Raw genomic sequence first — 17,080 nt, 5'->3', positions numbered from 1 at the left:
GGAAGCAGAATTCTAAGATAAGACTCAATGCTACAACAGGTACCTGTTATGGGGCCCTGGTAGAAAGACTGGGTCTTCCTGGCCTACATGTTCCCTTGCCTGTAAAGGGGACTGGTGTGCTCTTCTGGGGTTGTTGTGACAATTAAATGAGATAATACCTATACAAGCATTTAGAGCAATGTTTCACACAGTGTAAACATTAAACAAATGTAAGATAATCAGGAGATCAAGAAAACTGAAGGCCCTTGTGAAAGAATTATCTAAAAATGAGCTATATGAGGTTTGTTCCCTCTGCACAGCTAATAACTCATGCAGATCCATTCAAACCCTCCTATCATTCAAGCCATTTTACAGTTAAATAAACCAGACTTCCATCCAGTCAGTCATAAAATTAAATTATAGGTAAAGTTCACCTTGAAAGGGCAGGACCCAGATGCCAGGAAAGAAGCAATGATTTCCAGTTCAGTTCATGATTTATATATCTGAGGGATATGCCCATTACCTAGGCCTCTAGATGCATGTAAAAGAACGCATGTGACAATTTGCTAAAGCAACACGAACCTGAACTACACCAAGGCAGTTTTCTCACCTGGACTATTTCAGTGTCACTGTTCATTAGGTAGTACGCTTCCACTCATCAAAACCCCCCCTAATGTAATTAACTCTTCTAGTAATACATCACTACTTCCACACATTAAGGGAAAATGCCTCAGTATTCTCATCGTTTTAATAAAATTTTCTGGGCAGGATGATCCAGTTCTATCAGTCTAGGAGGTCAAGCTTGTTTCCTTTCCCCAAAATGAGTCCCAGGTGTACCACGCATCATTTCACCCCCACCATCTGGCAAGCTAACAGTCATTGTGTACTCACCACCATGCGCTGCTGCCTGTGCATAGGGAAAACACAGTGCCTGGCATATAGTAAGCACTCAAAGGATTGCAGTCATTAGAACACATTCAGGGCATGAACTACAGTATGATTGTGTCATCTGGTTCCTGGCAGGTAACTGAAATGGCAGCAGGTGGGTAGAATAGAGGGAGGTCTAATGGGAACTTGGTTGGGAAAATGCCCCTCCTTTTCGAAAGGCAGATTGGCAATGCACACCTTAGGTGAATCACTGAGTGAGTAAAGAGGTCTACCTGGTTGGTAGTCCCCAGGGCCTGCCAGGAGACCTGATCTCAAGTAGCAGACACTTGTGGTACCCTGAGCCTCCTCCTCACAGCCTATCCTAAATTTCATGATTTTGAGCTGATATGCCTGGTGCACTGGGAGGACCCACAGTTCCCAGAAAGCTCTAGCAGCTTCCACCTCAGGTGTATGGGTGTCAGTGTTTCTGCCTCAGGCCAGGGCTCCCCCTCAGTCTGCCTTTGGAAGCAGCTCGATGTCCCCAGAGGAAACTCTCAACCGGTGGGGAATGGGAGCCATTGAACAAATGCCCAGTCCTCTTTTCTCTGATGGACAATTTTACCCTCTTTCCTGTGTGGTTCCTCACAGGAATCTCAGTGGTACTGGAGCTCAGATGTCCATGGGGTGACCTGCTCCCGCCCCCTCCACCCACTGGCTTTTCCTCCCTCCCCGTCTCACTTTCCTGCTCCCCAACTCCAGCTTCCTGCAACTGCCTCCCAAATGCCCAGACCCCAGATCTTTGTCTCAGTGTCTGATTTGAAGAGACCCAAACTGAGACACCTGCCCACTCCAGAGCCTTGCTTAGAGTCCCGTAGCATCCCAGTATCACAGCCCTTGGCACACTACCCTGTGGTTGCAGAGTTAAGAGGTCCTTCAAGGCTGGGACCAGGTCTGGGTCATTGACCCCAGAATTCCGGGCGCTCAGTGACTGTGGTGGGCAGATTGGCAATACAAAGTATTCCTGCTGCCCATTCATTGGGGTGGGGAGTGTTCAGAGACAACCCTTGGTATTTTTAACAATTCAGAGAAGACCTTTTCTGTTTTAGACGAGTTTATAAAATAAAATCAAGAGTTATTAGCGGCAAGACAAAAGGCATCTTAAGAAAGCCCATCTTGCATGAAGCCCACCCACCCTGCCCCACAGAACACAGCCCCTGCTTCTCTGCCTCTCTGTTCACATTCTTAGAAGAACCCAGCCTCGCTCACCTCTGATTGCTGCTGCATAGCACCTACAGCCTGAACCTTCTCCTCCCTCCTTCCTTCCCTTTTGATTCTTGGGCTCTGAAAGTCTATCAAGGAATCACAACAAAGAACAAGATTAAAGAAATCAAAACTAGTAAAGCCAATTGTGTGGCTGCTGTTTTTTTTATGTCTCCTTCTCTCCCAGGCCTTGAAGCTAGACATTGTAAACTATCCACTTGTGGGCCAAGGATGGTTGGCAAACTTGTTTCTGGGAGTGTTCTTAAGACTGTCAATGTTTAAAACTCAGTATATTGGACATAAAAATCTACATTTCCAGCTCTTTAAAATTTAAAGATTTGACAACATCAGCCTGCAGTTAGCTGGGGTGGGATTAGCTGCTTCCTAGGGATGCTTCCTAGGACTGGGGCCCATAGCCCGCCACATGCTGCCATCCCCACCACTCCCACTGGCCTCTGACCATGAGGCACCTACCAGTTGCTGTTTCTGATCATGACATGCAAAATCCACCTCACTCTTTTCTTGTTACATGCCTGGCCCTGAGGGTAAGTGCATTTGAACTTGTTACCCTGTATTTAAGCATTTGGAAGAAACAATTTGAGCCGCTCTGAGTGTTCATCATGTTTTAAGTGCCTCTAGCAAGAAGTTAGAGCTTCCTACTCCAACGCTATCATGCTGTATGCCCACTATTAGGAATGCCATCTTGATGATGATGATGATGATGATGATGATGATGATGATGATGATGTAAAGATACCCGGGTAGTGGATAGCAGTTACTCAAGGCATATATGCCTGTCTTATCCCACAGATGCCTTTAAAGAAAAAAAGAAGTCATTAATCCTGAAGGATTCAGATGGGATGAGGAACAAATGAAGCAACAACAGCAAGGAGAGGCCACCAGGAGGCACGCTTCAGGTACGTTTCCATTGCCCCTGCTTCTTTGAAGGGGAGAATAGCTTGGTGAGCAGAAGAAAAGAAATCCTTCCCATCCATACCTTAGATTCCAATTTTGGCAAGAATACAGACTTCTCCATCTTACCACTGAAGCTATAAAGTTAGTCTCCAGAACCATTTTCATGTTAATCCCAAGCAAGGGAAGAACTTTGAGCAGACCCACATGAATCAGCCTGCCTCCACAAACAAAAAGGACACTGACAAGTTGCATCAAGTTTATAGATCCATAAACTCACAGTAAATTCCAGACTCCTGCAAAGTCAGAAGTCAATAAAAAAATGCAAAGGCCACCTCTCAGAGAGCTCAAAGACAGAACTTAAATGACTGCAACATACCACTTTCTGAAGGACCACAATTCTTCCAACCTTTAATAAATTGCTAGACAAATATTTGTGGATGAGAAATTAGGGACATGATGATCAACAAGACAGACACTGGAACTCCTTTGTGAAGCTTATAGTCTAACAGGAAAGAGCCATTACATATTAATTACAATTACTTCATTAATTACAAGTATGATGAGTGGTATAAGGAAGAAGTCAAGTTACAGGAACTTGTACCAAGACACCTAACCTAGGAAAAGGGGCTTTCCTAAGGAAAAAATATTTAAGCTAAGACCTAAAGGGTGGGCAGGAGTTGCCCAGGCAGAGAGCTGGTCCATCTATAATGAGAATCTGTGTGCCCAGTACAGTATCAGGTATTGGGATTAGAGAGGTGAACTGGGAAGTGCCTCTCCTCAAAGAGTTCACAGGTGAGTGGGGCTTGAAAATAAGCTTCCATCATATCTGCTGGTTGGAAATAATGGGGTCTCTCTATCACCACGTAAGAGATTAAACAGTTATTTTAAAATTGCTGTGAAACTCAGAAGAATTCAACCCAAAGTCTTCCTAATTGCAAAATGTTCTGTTGTGAGTGAGAGAACTTCTCTAATATTTTAATTTAAAAAGATGAAATTGAGAAACTGTCAAATCCCGTGGAACACTTCAGGCTTCAGCAAGATAACAAGGCTTGTTGTCTGGGGATATGCAAGCTGCTGAGAAAAATCACAGCAGGCACAGGGCAGCCCAACCATTCCAAATTCTAAATAAGGAATTGATGAAAAGGGATCGAGACAGGACATTAAACTTTGGAGGCCTGGAAAAACTGTGTTGGTAATTAATGATATTAATGATAGTATTATTAATAACATTGTTAATGAGAACTAAGCATTCTATTAAACTTTTATGTGTACTAACACAATTCTATGGGTATATTATTGTCCCCAACTTACGGATGAAGAAACTAGTGAGTCAAGCAAATAAGAGATTTCTGTTTATGGCAATATGTCAGACTAAATAACATGAAAACTAATGTCTACAAAGCATTAGACATGCTGAGTAAAACAATTCAGCATGAGCTTTAATCACAAAACAGAGTTTGCAATTAGTTTGCTCAAGTGTCAAAATCAAAGCGTGAACTGCATGTTAGAACAGTGAATAGATATATATTGCAGCTATCCCTTGAGGGATAGTTGAACAAAGGGCCTGGATTTTCGTGGCCACAAGAAGGCAAAGGATAAGGTGCTGGCCCTATGTGAAGCGGGTGTTAGTACTAAGATTCCTCAACATAAAGTTAATGACTTTTAAAAGTTTCACCCTTGGCGAAAAGATACAACAGATAGAAATCTACCCACTGGGACAGGAAGACCACAAGACCACAATTAAAAACCTAAGTAATTCTCCTGGGCTCTGGGTGGGAAAAAAAAGTTGCTTCCCTAAGAACTTGTCTCCATGGATCTTTTGTCACAAGTGTTTGAGGTTCTAGTATACGTTAGCCAAGTAGTCCAAGAAGCCCAAGGTGAGAATTCAACATTAAAAAAAATTGTTCTAAGCAAGTGATGTCTTCTAAGGCACCTGGCAGAAACAAATGAATGGACATTTCCTTAACCTAAACCATTCCCAAGTCCCCAAATAAAGGCTTTCTGAAAATGAGTTCACAATCCAAAATCACAAAACATGAAAGGAAAAATCCACCATGAGTGAAAGTCAGCAGTCACAACAAATAGGAAAACCCCTCAAGAACTTCAATAATAGAACATTCAGATCAAGACTATAAAATAAATTCTTGAATTAATTGGGGACATAAAGGAAGGATGTAAAACATAAGAAAAGATCAAGAAACTATCAACAAAAAACAGGCATATGTGAAAAAGAATCTCTAGAAAATAAAAATAAAATAATTGAAAATAAAATCTCAATGGATTGACTATTAACAGATAAGCACACTGAAAGAATTGGTAAACAAGATGATTAAGATTAACACTTTGGGAGGCTGAGGCCAGCAGATCACTTGAGGTCAGGAGTTCGAGACCAGCCTGGCCAACATGATGAAACCCTGTCTCTACTAAGAATACAAAAATTAGCTGGGCGTTGTGGTGGGTGCCTGTAATCCCAGCTACTCAGGAGGCTGAGGCAGGAGAATTGCTTGAAGCTGGGAGGCAGAGGTTGCAGTGAGCCAAGATTGCACCACTGCACTCCAGCCTGAGTGACAGAGTGAGACTCCACGTCAATAAATAAATAAATAAATAAATAAATAAATAAATAAGATAAAGCTAAGAAAATGTAACATAAAGAGTTAAAGACAAGAAAAACATCAACTAGGTCAGTAAATAGGAAAAAAAGAATAAGAAAACCCAATGTACTTCTAATAAGACTTCCAGGAGGAGTGAATAAAGACACTAAAGCAGAGACTATTCGAAGACACAGGAATCCTCAGATTCAGGAAATGGAGTGTGTTCTGAACATGGTAAGCAAAACTAAATTAATACCCAAATGCGTTGTTCTGAAACTCTGAAACATCAAAGGCAAAGAGAAGATCTAACTATCAAACAGAAGAAAAGGCAGGTCACCTAAAAAGGAGCAGAAACAATTAGATGTACAGCAGACTTCTCAATCACATCACTGGAAGCTGGGGACACAAAGGACCTACGTCTTCAAAGTGCAAATAGAAATAAGATTTCAAGTTAATCATTTACAAATAAGGCCAAATTTAAAACATTTTTAGACAAGCAAAGGAGAGCGTTAACCATTGAAAAAAATCTATTGGTTAAAGGACTATGAAAGGAGATACTTCAAAAAGCCAGAAGTAAGGAATTGGAGATATGTAGAAATAGAAAACAAAAGAACAGGTAAACATCTTGGTAAATCTTAGTAAATTGACTCTGTAACATAATAGTGGTGATGGCTGATTTTGGAAACAGCAGGGTAGCTGCAGTTAAAGCATTCCAAATTCTTACACTGTTTGTAAGAAGGAGAAAGATATTGATCAACTTTAGACTTTAGATTTGATGTCAACTATGCATGGTGAATTTTTAAAGGAATCCATGAACAAGAAAAACAAAGGATTAAGATATATATTTAAGGGAATCAGAGACAGAGAATATTACACTGAGTGGTGGTAACTGTTGAGTAAAAGAAAAACTGTAAAAAGGGAATAGGTAGTAATGGTTAGCAGGGAGACCGGTAAACGGGAAAAACAGAACATAAAGAAAACTCAGTCTGATAGAATTTTTTTGAGCATTACAAAAAAATCAGGGAAAATAAGAAGGTAGAAATAAACCTAAAATTATCAATAAACAAACTAAACACCGAGACAAAGATTTTTTTAATTACAAGAGATTGTCCTAAAGTACAAAGACACCAAAAGTTTAAAAGTAAAAATATACGAAAACTACTTTTCAAAATCCAGCTGATTGAGCTATGTTAATACTAGGCAAATTTGTAAGTAAAAATATTATTATGAGAGTTCTTATATATACGAAAGGAGCAATTCAACCAGGAAGAAATAAAAATTGTAAACTTATACTCACCTTATCATGATCTAAAATGTTCTCAAAGCAAAAAATGACAGAGAGAAGGAGAAACAGACAAATCTCCAAACTTTTTTCAGTGATTAGGCAGACAGAAAATTAGGAAAAGTACAGACGTGGACAATACAATTAACAAGGTTGATCTAACGAACAAATAGAGAACACTGAACCCAGAGCATTTGGAGAGTATGTATCTTTTTCAAACAGCAGGCATCGGGTATAAAAACTGACCACTTAGTTGGTCACAAATCAAGTTCAACAAATTCCAAAAAATCTGTATAATACAGACCACAATGCAGAAAGGTGAGAAATCAGTAAATAGAAGATAACTTAAATACATATATATTTGGAAATTTTAAAATACACTTTTAATTATCCTAAAATATCATAAAATATCTCCTAATTATGATTAGGAGAAATAGTGAATATTTTTTAAAGACTTATTGTCAAAGGAGAAGTAATTCTGAAAATATACTACACTTAGGACTAAATGAAAATTCCCCATATCAAAACCTGTGGAAAGAAACTAAATTTTATTTTATTTTATTTTATTTTTTTGAGACAGGGTCTCACTGTGTCACCTAGGCTGAAGTGCAGTGGAACAATCACAGCTCACTACAGCCTCAAATTCATGGGCTCAAGCAATTCTCCCACCTCAGCCTCCTGAGTAGCAGGCACTAAACGTGTGCGCCCCCTCACCTGGCTAATATTTGTATTCTTTGTAGAGACGAGGTTTTGCCATGTTGTCTAGGCTGATCTCGAACTCCTGGGCTCAAGCAATCCACTCCCCTTGGCCTCCCAACGTGCTGGGATTATAGGTGTGATCCACTGCACCCAACCCTAAATACATTATTTAAAAGACATTTTATAACTGAAATATTTATATTAGAAGAGAAGACTGAACATCAATGATCTGAGCATTAACCTTAAAAAGGTAGAAGAACCCAGTAAACCCAGGGTATATAGAGGGAAGGAAATAATAAAGTTAAAGCAGTCCGTGAAATATAAAACAAACTTATAATACAGATGCTTGGCAAACATAGGATTTGGTTCTTTTTAAAACTAACAAAGTGATAACAGAACAGACAAGGTAGTGAAGCAGTAGAAAGTGTGAGCTCTGGAGTGACTGCCTGGACCAAGTCCCACCCCAGCACTTACCAGCTGCACAGACTTGGGAAACGACTTATGGCCAGCATCAGGGGAGCCACAGCAAACTCTGGACTGTCAAAGCCCAGTGCCATGTACTACTCGGTTATCCTTATAAGATATCCAAACTATGTACTCTGATTAGAGTATCCTTCTCCCATTATTTAAAAAACAGGTATTATTATCTCCATTTTACAGATGGGAAAACTGAGATTTGTACAACGTATGAAATTCTCTTAAAGTCATGAAATGATCAAGGGTTGAAACTGATTTAACACCAGATCTTTCTGGACTCCAAAGTCTACTCCCTCAACCACCACAGTAATCTACAAGAGAAGAGGAAAATCCCTGTTGGCCATTCAGTGTCGTGATATTCTGGAAGGTTATTTACTGTATACCCAACTTTAGGGTAAATATCTTTCTTAAGGTAGACTGTAAAACAAAAGGAGCAAATGCCTCTTACTCATATATAGAAGTTCCTACTCCTACTAATATTAACCTAGTGATTAAAATTATGGGCTTTGGGACTGGGCACAGTGGCTCACACCTATAATCCCAGCACTTTGGGAGGCTGAGGCAGGCAGATCACTTGGGGTCAGGAGTTCAAGACCAGGCTGGCCAACACGGTGAAACCCCATCTCTACTAAAAATACAAAAATTAGCCAGGCATGGTGGCACACACCTGTAATCCCAGCTACTCAGGAGGCTGAGGCAGGAGAATCACTTGAACCTGGGAAGAAGAGGCTGCAGTGAACCGAGATGGTGCCACTGCACTCCAGCCTGGGCAACAGAGCAAGACTGTCTCAAAAAATCAATTAATTAATTAAAGGCTTTGGAATCCAAAGTAACATGAATAATTGCTAATATTTATTAGACACCATGTTACCATGGATAATACTAAACTCTTTCAATCCTCACAATATCCATTTTCACAGGTTCTGTTATTGTCCCATAATACAGACTAAGAACAATGAAGTTAAACTGACATAGTAACTGGCAGTATTCCAAACCAAGCCATCTAACTTCAAGAGCTGACATTCTCATCCACACTAAACTTGTGGGTCCTGACTTCCTCGGCCATCAGCTGGGGATGACCATACCTGCTTCCTGAACTGCAAAGAGGAAATGAGACCAAGTAGGTAAAGCCACCAGCATATCTGGCATGCAGTAAGTGATGATGATGATGGTGGTGAGGAAGACGGTGATGGTGATGATGACAGCAGGCCCTTGCAAAGATACAGGCCTAATTGCTACAGAACAATTTACTGCATGAAATCCTCAAAAAGAAATCTCTCCTTCCATTTCACTCACACAAATCTTCATGTGAACAGATCATTTGTGCGCTATGAGAAAGCTTATTTTCAAAATCAAAATCACAGCATTTTGCATTATGTGAAGATATGAAGAAAAATGTTTAAAAGAATCTGATAAATAAAACTATAGAGAAGTGCAGGGGGCGGGGCTGCTCACATTACCCATTGCAGTAAGTCTAGCCTTGAACTTAATTTTCCAGAATTCTTGAAATATCAGTGATCGCAACATAAAAGACCAATTAATCAGACTGTGCTTGTTCTCTATGTGTGAGTCACTGTTGCCATCTACAGTTAAATATGGGACATGCAATGCTGCCAAATAACTGACTAATTCTAAGAGCGTAGTCCTGGAGATGGTGGTGCTAAGGCAATCCACTTGTACAATGAGTACAGAAAACAAAAATGCTACCTGTAGGAGCAGCTCTTTTTCAACCACCTCTTCAGTCTTGCTGATGAGACGCTTCTGCAGGGTGTGAATTTTCTGTATCAGCTCAAACGCGTTGGGGTCGCTGGCCTGTCCAAGGGGAACAACAATAGCAGCTGAGATATCATCAACTTCAAAGCACTGAGGTCTCTATTTAAAATGTACATTGTCTTATTAAAGTCTATTGGAAACTGCAGACCTAATACAGAGAGAATTAGAACCAAAAATAAAGTATAATAGATGAGATAATCATAAATTCCTGTCCCCAAAAAAGCAGACTGCAGTTTTCCTAATGTTTTATCTATGGCATTAGTTATTCTATAAATACAAAGTAAATGTGTTTATTCCACCAGTGGGAATAACAATAATGGTAGCCAATATGCTCGATACATGATTCTTTGCCGCCATGCAGATACTATACTAAGTGCTTTTTATACAATATTATACTTTGGCTGCAGGACAGCCCTAGGAGACAGTATGTCTTTTCCTTTTATACTGATACGACAACTGAGGCTGAGAGAAACTAAGTCATTTACCCAGAGTGGCAAGGCTCAGAGCTGGAGTCAAGCCCAAATATGCCAAGCCCCAAAGGCATAGTTCTCAATTCCTATGCTCTGCAGCTTACCCTACCGTCTCCTCTGTTTACTTAATTTTCCAGAATTCTTTGTTTTGTTTGAGACAGGGTCTCACTCTATTGCCCAGGCTGGAGTGCAGTGGTGCGATCATGGCTCACTGCAGCCTCAAACTCTGGGGGATCAAGCAATCCTCCTGCTTCAGTCTCCCAGTAGCTGGGACCACAGGCACATGTCACCACACCGGGTTAATTTTTTTGTAAAGACAGGGTCTCACTAGGTTGCCCAGGCTGGTATCCAACTCCTGGGCTCAGGCAATCCTCCCACCTTGGCCTCCCAAAGTGCTGGGATTACAGGTGTGAGCCACTGTGCCCAGCCCCTAAAATTCTTGAATGGAAGGAGACAGAGCTCCCTAATTCACTCAGCCTTAGGATTCTCCTTGGGTAATTGTCAGCAGGAAGATTCACTGCGGTCTATGATGGGGATGGTTTCCAGGATGTGGACTTCTGCTAATCATTGGCAGCAGAGCACTACCATGGCATTTAGCTCTGAAATGGAAGTATCAGTCCACAAAGCTCTGATGATCCCTCACTAGTTATGTACAATTCAAACAAGATATATAGTTATAAATTGGTAATTTGTCCTCTAGACTTTGAGCCAAGGCTTCACTTTCAACTGTACTGACATTTTGAATTAATCTAACAGCTAAATATTTTCAACTGCCTCCCAGAGTCTCTATTTTCTAATTTTTCTAATAGAAACTGATGTGGAATTGGAAACTTTAAAGATCTGCATGAAAACACACAGAGTAAACTAATGTGACAGTAAACGAATTTAAAATCTTCATCTCCGCTTCTGCAGACATACGCATATTACTATTGGTTAGTAAACTACATCACTCTCGGCATTTGAAGAGGAAGGAATGAGGGTCCAAAAGGGAAAAGAAAAAGAGATGCCATTGACTCTGACTTTGCTTGAGAAATACTAAGCAGGGCCAACTGATATCCATCTATTGGGACTAGATTTGGCACACATTCACCTGGCAGGGCTGGATGCTGTTAAAATTCAGGCCTCGTGTTTACATAACAATTTATAATGCATTATCCTTAATGCTTTCTTCATTAAAAGGAAAAAATAAAAATGGAAAACAAAACTCTGCCTGGCTGATTTTCTTTCTTATAAGGAAAAAATAAAAATTAAAATCAAAAATAAAGGAATTTTTATTTTTTCCTCTCTTAAAGGTCCCTATGTAAAATACATATTGTCCTTTCTGTTCTTAAAGAAAAAAAATAAAAATGAAAAACAAAAATCTCCCTGGCTGATTTTCTTTCTTATACCTGCCCTGCTTTATCTTATATGACATACTTACATCTCCCAATACCCTGATCATTCATCTAGTTGAAGACGCTTTTGGCATGCACATTGCTAGTTACAACTAAAGGAGATAGCTTTCTTTTTCTTGAATAAGCAGAGTTTGTCTTTAACTGTTATTTTCAGTGCTGGTGGTAATGACTACCAGAAAGCCACAGAATAAAATTAAATATGAAGTTGATTATCCATCCCCTTCCAATGAGACTTTAGCTGTGTCCCCAGATTCTAAGAGAAAGGGCTTGGCTAACACCATGCTTTCAACAAGAGGGCAGTTCACAAAACCATATTTTCTGTAAGTAATAAAAGGATGCAAAGATCAATTGAAAGATGGTAGAGATGCTGGTGACCAACATCACTAAAGGCCATGAACATCCAAGACTAATAGGCAGCCTCAGGATAACTGGTTAACCAAAACCTACCCAAGCCAGAAAAATAAATGTCAGTTGGTGAGGCAGGTTCACAGTTTTCACTGGGCTTTCTTTAGGTAGAAAGGATTTTGTGCAAGACTTTTAAAACAAAACCCAAATGAACCATCTGGTTCTGAGAGAACTCAATTTACATCTGATCCAGCCTTACATTTTAGGTGACAATTTGCATAGCATTAAATAAAACCTCGCTTCTCGTTGTGCTTTAGGTTAGAAGCTTCGCGTGGGATAGGAGGAGAGATTTGGGGATGGGGAGAACGCACTGCCAGATGTTACCTCGAGCTTCCTCCATCTGTGCACATTCATGGGATTCTCCAGCTCCTCCTCCAGGGCTCGGCAACGTGTCCTCTCCTTCAAGAATTCTCTTTGCATGTGAAAAAACTCCTGTCTGAATAAGACAAACTTGATTTTGCAAAGAATTATCCACCCGTTTGAATATCCTGTCTATCTTTAATTGGTTGCATACATACTACGTCTTATATAAAAAGTTGGAATTAGGGAGAATATTGTGAACACTGGGACCAGCCTCCTAAATCTGGGCAAGACACAGATGATATTAATTCTTGCAGAGCTCAAGAATTGGCTTCGCTTTCAAAAAAAAAAAAAAAAAAAAAGTGCCAGGGCTTCAGAATCAGAGTCATGATTCTGGATACTCAAGAAATTTATAAGTATATGAAAGGAACAAAGGGCAGGGGGATTATATTAGTCTTTTCTCACACTGCTAATAAAGACATACCCAAGACTGGTAATTTATAAAGGAAAGAGGTTTAATGGACTCACAATTCCACATGGCTGCAGAGGCCTCACAATCATGGAGGAAGACAAAGGGAGAGCAAAGGAACATCTTACGTGGTGGCAGGCAACAGAGCTTCTCTAGGGGAACTCCCATTTATAAAAACCATCAGATCTCATGAGACTCATTCACTACATCACTACAATGAGAACAGTATGGGGGAAACTACCCCTGTGGTTCAATTATCTCCACCTGGCCCCCATCCATGACACGTGGGGATTATTACAATTCAAGGTGAGATTTGGGTGGGGACACAGAGCCAAACCATTTCAGCAGTGAATTATGAGAGTTTAAATACACTGTTTAATGTTTCTAAATGTCTCTATAGTCGTAATAAGTGAACAGGCTACAGTCCACAAACTCAGCACCTGACAGCAATATGCTGAGGCTCGGGTGATAACCTAACACCAGTCAGGGCATAGATCTCCACCCTCACTACACATTGCAATCCCCTGGGGAGCTTTGAAAACTACCTCTTCTCCTGGACCCAATCCTTAGAGGGATTCTGTTTCATGGTCTAGCATGGGTCCCTGGCTTCATAGGTCTTAAAGTCCTGCTGGCAATTCTCACATGCAGCCCAGGTTGAGAAACCCAAGTTAGGAGTTGTGATGATACTTTATCTTGAGTTCCACAACTGTACAGATGGCTGAAAAAGTCTTGAATATCTAGTTCTGGCTGAAATACACTGCTAAAATCTTCAGAAATCTCTAGTTAATAGGTAACATGCAATAGCCATCCTCAGTGTTTGCGAGTTGGCTGTCACCCTATAGAATGAGATGTTGGGAGGCAGAGAAGAAGCAAGCACTTGCATTGACACGGGCAATAAGGATATTATTATCTGTCCTCGCCTGCTGCAGGGGTGCAGATTACTAATACTAAGCCATCTCTTTTACTTAATCGCTTCATTTAAACCAATAATACAACTTCCCCTCATTAGCAAGACAAACCATTAGAATTAACTGCATGATGTTCACTCAACAGGGCGCTCAGAGCAAGCTGCTTAGAATTAAAAGCATATTTTTAACACTTCAATTTTCTAGAATGTCATCAGAAGGGGAGGGCAGAAGTATTAGCTACCATATTTGACGGCCTGCTTTGTACTAGACTCTGTACATGGCACATTGATTTGTTTTGCTGTTTAATTGTGACTATAAGTCCAAAGCTCAGGGAGGTTCAGTGACTTGCCCAAGGTCACACAGTTTGTAGGTAGCAAGACAGATCGGAATTCATGCTAGCTTGCCTCCAGCCTTTATTAAGTTTTCTTCCCATTGAAAAGAAAAATAAAATATGTTATCAACAAACTAGCAATACTGAATGGGAATGGATAAAATTTCGTCCTTTGTGTATGTAATAAAAATAACTCATGGCTGACAAGTTTAGCGATGGTTTGGAGACTATTCAATAGTTACTTAGAATGAATCCATTTGTCTCCAAAATGTCAATGGTGGTATCTCTGGGTAGTAAACTTATGAGTGATTTTCTAATCACTTCTTTATATTTTTTCTGCATTTCTCACATTTTCTACAATGAATTTGTACTACTTTCATCATCTGAAATACAAGCAACTCCAAAAAAAAAAAGAAAAAGAAAACAAAAAAGTATTGATCTATCCTTGATAGTAGCAACCTTGCTATTCCTGAATATATTCATTGCATTTAAATATCCAAACTATCTTCTAACCCAATTGATTTGAGAAGCAGATCCAAACCATGTCCTTATTCCAAGATGGTCAAGGATACTGTTCATCTACAAGTCTGTGGGGAATAAGGATAGCTACTGAAAAAATACCAGAACTCTTATTTGGTTTCCTGCAATTGCCTTTATAAAACATGGTGACGTTTTCCCAAAGGGAAAGTAGATCTTGTGTAATGCAAGATTTCAAGAAAGAAGAAGGCGCACTAAGCTAAAGTGAAAGCTGCAGAAGATAAATCAAGAGTGAGATATAAAATTTGGCCGCCTTCTAAGGAAACGAAGTTTTCAAGTAGTGATAAAATTATATTTTCCACCTCTTTTCTTCCTGTATATAATTCCAAGAAAAAGATGTGCAAATGTTACCAGATTAAATTTCAATATTGATGCTCCCTCTCTTGCATACTGACGTATTAAAGAAATTAAGAAAGCTCATCGGGGGAAAAAATTTCTGAATTGTAACTAATTTCCTTGAAAATTATTTTGTAAACTCCAGAATATGGTTTTTTAAAAACCTTTTTGCACTTGCCCATACCATCCTGAAAGGAAGCTGGTTCATTTTTGTGACACAGCATAGGAACAATGGAGACGTTATGGAAAAGCTGTTCTTATTATTCGTTAATAATTTCATCCTGTAAACTTCATTTTGTACAACTCGATAAAGACCTTCAATGAGCAACAAGCATGACTACAAAGTGATTTTAGGAGTTCCCCATGTTGCACTGTGCCCTCAGCCCTGAGTTGTATTATCTATTACCTGAGTTCTTCAACATTAGCCACACTCTTGGCAAGAATCCCCTTTTCCCGGCGAAGCTTCTTGATCTCAAGTTTGAGGATTCTCATGTCCTCCAACCTCTGGTTGTACTGGCTCTCCCCTTTATTCAGCACAGACTGTTGGATCTTGATCTTCTCATAGAGCAAAGCTAACTCATCATTGCGCCGAACAAGCTGAGACCCCAGGATATCTCTCTCGCTGATGACCTAGGAAGGTAGGGAGGGGCATGGCCACCAGGAAAGAAGAAGCCTTAGCTTTTCATTGTGGCAGCACCATTCATTCAATGAGTATCTTTCAAACACCCACATGTACTGGCCACCACGTGGGCTGCGCACTGGAAAGAGCTGGCTAGACAATCAACACTGGACCCCTCCCACTAGGGTTTTTGAAAACATCATACAACAAATAATCCTTAATAATATTAATAATAATAGTCCAAGGCTGGGTACAGTGGCTCATGCATGTAATCCCAGCACTTTGGGAGGTCAAGGCAGGTGGATCACTTGAGGCCAGGAGTTTGTGACCAGCCTGGCCAACATGGTGAAACCCCATCTCTACCAAAAATACAAAAATTAGCCAGGTGCAGTGGCAATATCTGTAGTCACAGCTACTCAGGAGGCTGAGATGGAAGGATCACTGGAGCCTGGGAGGAGAAAGTTGTAGTGAGCCAAGATGGTGCCACCACATTACAGCCTGGGTGACAGAGAAAGACTCTGTCTCAAAAATAATAATAATAATAATAATAGTCCAATCATCTAATAATCTTTAGCCTATGTATGTGTCGTTTTATTTATTTCCAAATCCTTTATATTTATAAATGTTCAAATCTGAATGACTTCATGGCGGGCTAGCTCTTGCCAAGTTCCACTACTTCCTTCTATCTTGCACTGGCCAACTTCTCTCTGCCAGGTCCCTGAAAGCAGTTAAATTTCTAACCCCCAAATTATGCATTTGGGTTTCTATCTCCCAAATTGTTATTTTCATTTTTTTCATGTTGGATGGGTAATGTGCTGACATTGTGATAAGGTGTGAGGGAGGCATATCTTACACATACATGTGAACATCCAGTCAAGATCAAATCACGTAATTATCCATTGCAATTATATGTGAGCAACTGTATTATACTAGAATGCAAGCTCCCTGAGGATGAACCGTATTGTCTTGGTGGCCAATGTGGCCCTAGTGCCTAGAGGAGTGACTGAGACATGGGAAGTGCTCATAAATATAAGTCAAATAAAGGAGTGAATATTTCATAATTAATCAATACAAGATGGGTCTCTGCTGCTGTTCTTCCAATAGGGCTGGTTGGCAGAGCTTAGGGAGGAAGGAGTGTTCGAAGGGTGGAATTAAATACTCGTGTCTGTTGACGAGGTCTGTAAGTCTGACGAGGAGGTGCTCTACCTGGTCTAATTCCTTCTTCTGCCTCAACCTCTCCCCGTCAGCCTCAGCAATTATTCGCAGGAGTTTTCTCTCTTCAGCTTCTTGCTTTTCAATAAAGTGTTTGGTCTCCAGGGCTTGTTGTCTCAGCTTCTGCAGCTCAGCCTGACAAAGAGTGGAAGATACAGGCAAATTTCAATTCGTTACAGCACAAACCAGGACGACAGGGACCGGATTCAGATGTACAGTTGTGCTTCTTACTCTTTCCTCTGATGTTTCATTTAAC

The 17,080-nt window shown here is 40.2% G+C and overlaps 1 protein-coding gene and 1 non-coding gene across 10 annotated transcripts in view; both read right to left on the bottom strand.

Moving 5' to 3' along the window:
• Window positions 1-17,080, bottom strand: part of CFAP58 (cilia and flagella associated protein 58) — a 128,128-nt gene that overhangs the window by 40,337 nt on the left and 70,711 nt on the right. For 7 of the 9 annotated variants that reach the window (XM_077947472.1, XM_028826817.2, XM_077947476.1 and 4 more), the window contains 4 exons: window positions 16,819-16,959; window positions 15,400-15,623; window positions 12,437-12,548; window positions 9,778-9,882 (listed from right to left, as the gene is read on the bottom strand). In XM_077947472.1, the coding sequence (XP_077803598.1) occupies window positions 9,778-9,882; window positions 12,437-12,548; window positions 15,400-15,623; window positions 16,819-16,959 (582 nt within the window). Of the gene's footprint in view, window positions 1-7,608; window positions 7,750-9,777; window positions 9,883-12,436; window positions 12,549-15,399; window positions 15,624-16,818; window positions 16,960-17,080 lie in introns of all 9 variants that reach the window. The other 2 variants (XR_013398399.1, XR_013398398.1) reach the window with 1 other exon arrangement.
• LOC114670251 (small nucleolar RNA U13) lies at window positions 16,410-16,508 on the bottom strand. Its single transcript, XR_003719730.1, has one exon. It is a non-coding gene; the product is annotated as a small nucleolar RNA U13 (small nucleolar RNA).

This window comes from Macaca mulatta, chromosome 9 (assembly GCF_049350105.2).
Source record: "Macaca mulatta isolate MMU2019108-1 chromosome 9, T2T-MMU8v2.0, whole genome shotgun sequence".
Taxonomy (NCBI): domain Eukaryota; kingdom Metazoa; phylum Chordata; class Mammalia; order Primates; family Cercopithecidae; genus Macaca; species Macaca mulatta.
This window is presented reverse-complemented; position numbering and strand designations above follow the sequence as displayed.